The sequence below is a fragment of the Phaethon lepturus genome, unplaced genomic scaffold, assembly GCF_000687285.1.
Source record: "Phaethon lepturus isolate BGI_N335 unplaced genomic scaffold, ASM68728v1 scaffold29438, whole genome shotgun sequence".
In the NCBI taxonomy this organism is placed as follows: Eukaryota; Metazoa; Chordata; class Aves; order Phaethontiformes; family Phaethontidae; genus Phaethon; species Phaethon lepturus.
This window is the reverse complement of record NW_010557314.1, coordinates 3,082-8,439: the sequence shown is the minus strand read 5'-3', so window position 1 is coordinate 8,439 and position 5,358 is coordinate 3,082. Positions and strand designations below refer to the sequence as shown.

The 5,358-nt window shown below is 42.9% G+C and overlaps 1 protein-coding gene across 1 annotated transcript; it reads left to right on the top strand.

The window, feature by feature from the left end:
* The first annotated feature begins 10 nt into the window (after window positions 1-10).
* Window positions 11-5,076, top strand: EIF5A2 (eukaryotic translation initiation factor 5A2). The gene is made up of 4 exons (XM_010292744.1): window positions 11-216; window positions 1,685-1,789; window positions 3,389-3,520; window positions 4,204-5,076. Exons 1-4 carry the CDS (start codon window positions 52-54, stop codon window positions 4,261-4,263), a joined length of 462 nt encoding a protein of 153 aa, XP_010291046.1. The 5' UTR covers window positions 11-51; the 3' UTR covers window positions 4,264-5,076.
* Window positions 5,077-5,358: the final 282 nt, after the last annotated feature.

The window sequence follows — 5,358 nt, the reverse complement described above, 5'->3', positions numbered from 1 at the left end:
GGCTCCGAGCCGACGTTCTCGCTTGCCTGCAGCCCCCTCCCCTCCAGCGCCATGGCTGACGAGCTCGACTTCACCACGGGCGATGCCGGCGCCTCCTTCACCTACCCCATGCAGTGCTCGGCGCTGCGGAAGAACGGCTTCGTGGTGCTCAAGGGGCGCCCCTGCAAGATCGTGGAGATGTCCACTTCCAAAACGGGCAAGCACGGCCACGCCAAGGTGAGCGGCCGCGGGCGGGTTCTGCAAGTCCCGTTGCACAGCCCGTAGCGTGCGATCCCGGCGCTCCGGGCCGCAGCGCTGTGTCGCTGCGGGGCTGGTCCAGAGGGCATGGGGTCGCGTTTCATCTGGCAGCGTGGTCTGCATCCTGCCTTCTGCCCCTTTCGCAGCAGTGTCTTGTGTGTCTTTTCAGTCTAGAGTTAACACGAGGGTTCCCAGTAATGTAAAGGGGGTTGGGTTGTTCTTTTTTTTCCTTTTTTGTTTAATCCAACTTGTTAAAAAGCTTTAACGTTGATAGTGATAAAACCTGTTTTTGTGTAGTGGGAGTAGAGTAACTTCTGGAAGGGGGGGCTGATGAAGTCACTAGGGCGTGGTTGGATTGTGCTGTCGCTACCCACCAAAGCACTTTCGTGCTGCCTGTGCTAGCAGACCTTCACTAGTGCAGCACTCTGCTTCAGCACTTACTAGAAGTGCCCCTGCTCTGTTACGTAATCCAGGAGAGCTCAGTGGACACTCCTTACCTCTGTGGGCCTGCTCTGGCCCTCTTTTGCTGGCATGCCTCCCTGCTTCTTTCTTCTTTTCAGCACTGAGTGAGGAGTTCCTTCCCCCTCCTGCATCCCAGCAGGGACATTCTTAGCTGCTGTCTGGGGCTGCAGTCCTGCTGGCTAAGCAGTTGGCTGATGTAGCTGTCCAGAGCTTGGACCAAGGCTATACTGGCCCTTCATTCATTCAACACTTTATTATGGTGGGTTTATTAGAGTTTAGAGACAGATCTGTTACAAGCACAGACTAATTTGATTTGTGAGTTTCCACAGCCTTGTATGATACGTATAGGTGGGTAAAGGATTTGTCAAAGCTAGAGTATAGCAAGTTGTTGTCATTTTTTTCCCTTCTTCCTTCCCTTGCTTTTTTTTATGGCTTGTTTTATTAGACAGATCCAGTTTTCTTAAATACTGAAACAGTTTTGAGAGCAAAAGGGCCTGAGAAGAGCAGGCTGTGAACTGGTAATCCAGGTGCTAGCTGCAGTGGACAGTTGCTGCTAGCGTAAAGGGAGGTGGGAGCTGCTTTAATATCTGTGCATGACCACTTTTTCTCTTTGACCTTCACGTTGTCTCCAACACTGTTCTGTTTCTCAAGAGAAGTTAGAACTTGAAGTAAATGTTCTCTTTAGCAGCTATGTTCTCTGAGCTCTAGCTTGTTGCTGTAAAACTACGGAAGACTATGGCTATGGAAGATAGGGGTGGCTGATCTTTGTTCTCATGTAGTGTTTCTATGGTGTGCTGTGAAAGGGTATGAGAGGCTGTCTCTCGGTGCTTGGGCTGCTTTCATATTGCAAGCAAAGGGTCTAGGCAGAATCTGGTATTACATCTGATCTCTTAAAAAAAACGCGTGGAAGCAGCAATACCGATGGCGATGGTGTCTAGCTTCTCTAGGACCAACAGTAGCTGATGCTATTTTTCTTTCCTTGTAGGTCCACTTGGTTGGTATTGATATCTTCACTGGCAAAAAATATGAAGATATTTGCCCATCAACTCATAACATGGATGTTCCAAATATCAAGAGGAATGATTACCAGGTGAGTTAATAGTCACTGTGTCCTCCCACACATGAAGAGGCTTTATACTCTTTCTTATGCTCTCTTCATCCCGAAACTTGCTTCTCAATTAATGAAGTACTGTTGTCAGAATTAATGGAACTTACCTGTCTAGACATGACATTGCTAAACTCATAGCATTTACTGAATTGTTAAAACTGTCAGAGTTCACTGATAGAGAGCTCCTTACTGTACTAACCTCATGTTATAGTAGCAATCTTTAGAAATGACAGGTAATAGACATAATCCAGAACAGCGTTTTTTTCTAGCTCATCTTGTAAGGTCCCTTCTTCACTCTTTGTGATACTGGCATCTTTTAGAATCTGGAGAGAGGCTGTTCCTACTGCAAGTTGTTATTAGTTAAAGAATGATCAAGATCTTGCTTCAAGTAAATTTGAATCTAAGCATATATTGTCATGTAATTTCACCCTTGCATAGGGTAGACGAATCAACAAGACAGTCTTAAGCTGCATCTGATGCCAATTCTAACTTGCTACAGTTAGAATTTCTGCTCCTTGTGTGGAAGCTGGCTTTAGTTGATCTCAAGTAATTTTGGTGCATCTGAGCTCTGCTCTGAAATACATGTATGGAGGGAACTTGGCAGTTGTCTGTAACTTCTGTAATGCCTTCTGTGATACAGATAGTGAGTTCTTAAAAGTAGCACAATTCAGGTTGAGTTGTAATGTGTCAGCTGTCTTCCTGCTGCCTTGGGAGTAGTTCTGGTTAGGAACCGATACATCCACATCAGTTGGAAAGCTGCAATTACTGGACAAAGCCAAAGTTTAGAGTGTTAGCAACTCTTCAGGACAGCTGAGGCTATTTAAATAAAGTGTGACTAGCCTGTGTTAGAGCCCAGACCTTCCAAGAGGTGCTTAATGTTATTTTGGTCATTTTTCTCTCTGTTCTTGGGTCCTTATTGCTACTGAAATTCTTGCAGTTTGATAAACTTGTTAGGGCTGCCTTTTGGATTTACTGTTACGTGTTCCAGGTGCCCTAACCACCTCTGTCAAAATAGCTGTTCCCCTTAGCTCAGGCTTTTGGTTAGGCTGAAAACAGCATTATAAAAGTGGTCCAGAGCTTGGTGGATGTTACCAAATGTATTCATTAGCCTTTAATGTAAACTATTGTATCTCATTGTACAAATGAAGATATAGAAGTGTACAGTTCAACTGTTACGTATTTTGTACACTTTATAAAAGCAATGCTGTCCAGTGAACACCATTCCAGTTATTGTTTCTAATTCACAGATGTAAAAGCTGAAGCAGTGACCTGGAAGGAATATATTCTTCTAACTCACAAGGATGGGCTTTGCAGTGCCCCACATAGTAGGAAGTAACCAGCAGGGTACTGGTGATTCTTGCTAGCAGACTGGCTTTTGCTGCAGTTGCCTCTAACTCTAACTCTCAGTCCTTTCAGTTGTTGTTAAAAATTGACTTAAATTAGGTTCTTGGCTGTTGCATTAATTCTTTAGCACTGTGTTTGTAATGGGTAGAGTTCACTGTGCCATCTGCTTATCTTCAGCTACTGCCTACTAGTGACTACTGATGTTAAAACTTCCTAAAGGTGAACTTCTCTTCACAGCTGATAGGTATTCAAGATGGGTATCTCTCCCTGCTGACAGAAAGTGGTGAAGTTCGTGAGGATCTAAAGTTGCCAGAAGGGGATCTTGGCAAAGAAATAGAAGGAAAATTCAATGCCAATGAAGATGTGCAGGTAACTATAGAGTGCAGGCAAGAAGAGTTATGGTTAATCACACTTGATTGTACAATGAAGAAGGCTTATTCTCATATTGACCATTTGTATCTCTCTGTGAAGAGCGGGTTAAAAGCACAGGAACTGGTTCTTTGAGATGTAGAAGGACTTTTGTACTGGAGCACTCAATATGGCGCTGAAGCCCAGAGCTCAGTTGACAAATGATATGGGTGTGTCAAATGTTTTTAGATAAATCCTGTCAGTGCTGTCTGCATGGTGTTGGTCGGAGCCTCCAGGCTTTCTTAATTGGGACCAAGTGTAAAGCTTTGTGATGTAGCCTGAGTAGTCTAATTTGCTATGTTAGCAAACCTGTCTGCAAGTAGCTCCCCAGATGAGGTCGGTCTGTACTGGGCCACACCAGTTGCTAGTTTGGCTCTATCGCAGCAGCTTGTTTGTCTTCCTCTGTTGTATAAACCTTGAGCTGCCAGCCAAGGCAATATGGTAAAGTGCAGGCAGCAGAATAGCAAATCGGTGGGAGAGGCAGACACTGTGGAAAGTCTTCTAATGACTGAATTTTACCAGCTTCGATTTCCTCTTTCCTTCTTGAGAGAGATGGGATAGATACTAAAACGTGGAAGTCTGTCACTTCTAGGAGTGCTTCCTCTGACCTGGGTTGGAGTTCACCTATCTGTCTTTTCTTCCAGATATCCGTCATAAGTGCAATGAATGAAGAATGTGCTGTAGCCATAAAGCCTTGCAAATAAAGAGGATCGCCAGGCTCGGGCAACTGCTCAGGTCTGGACAAACCACAGATCTATAAATTTGGTTCTTACTGTCACCAAAGCTCTGGCCTTCACAAGCAACCTCATTTCTTTTTTGAATTATTCGAAAGCAGTGCTGGATTCTGGATTAGTGTTGCAGGCTAACTGGCAGTTTTCAAAATCACTGAGATTTTAATTCCCTAATTGTAACTATTTTAACATTCCTGTGGGTTTCAGCTATGGATCAAAGAACCCAATCAGGTGTTACTAGTGGATATATTTTTATTTGCTTGAGCAAAACAGTGTTTGTCTGTATGAACAGACAAAATACAGTATTCAGGGGCTTTTAGATAAGCTGGTGGGTATCTAGGATTATAAAGTGACCTAGAGCACAAATAGTATTTTTCTTGACATGTTTAGGTAGAACTGACAATAAAAGTAGCAATTTTTTTTTAAAAAAAAAAAGCTTACGTATTTTGTGGATTGGGACTCTTGCAGAACTGTAGGTGCCAATCTCAACTTTTAGACCAAGAAACTCAAGTGATCAAAAATGCCAGCTGGCTTGACCAAGCCCCAGTGGCCATGTGCAACTTAACTGTATTACCTCTGTATTCTTTTTTGCCAACTTGTTGGCTTATTGTAACGATAAAATGGTGTCAAAGCCTACCTGTGGTTTAGGCAGGCAGTTGGAATATTGGGTAGATAAGATATAGATATGTCAAGGGGACACAAAGGTGAGAATGGATGTTAAAGCTATAGACTTTCACTCGAGGCCTTTGTCAGACTTGAAAAATAAGATAGAAAATTGCAGTTCAATTTCTTTCCTTTATTGTATTTATCTTAAACTATAAAAGGGTGACAAACTCCATGGGAATCTGTTGCAGTGCTTCCAGCTTTAGGTTTTAATATTCAGGTTCAGACCGTATTTTTGTAGCACAGGGACCACATGTTTTTCAAAAAGTGGGACAAACTGTAGCATTGAGCCTAAACTAAATGCATGTGATTCTTTTTAAAAAAATAAAACTATTGTATTTTCAAAATATAGACTTGACAGACAATACTGAACAACCATGGCTTAACTATAAAAGTAAATAAATT

Coding starts and splice junctions, on each gene's coding strand:
- EIF5A2 (XM_010292744.1), top strand. CDS start 52: ATGGCTGACGAGCTCGACTTCACCACGGGCGATGCCGGCGCCTCCTTC. Junction 217..1,684: donor GCAAGCACGGCCACGCCAAG/GTGAGCGGCCGC, acceptor CTTTCCTTGTAG/GTCCACTTGGTTGGTATTGA. Junction 1,790..3,388: donor TCAAGAGGAATGATTACCAG/GTGAGTTAATAG, acceptor TTCTCTTCACAG/CTGATAGGTATTCAAGATGG.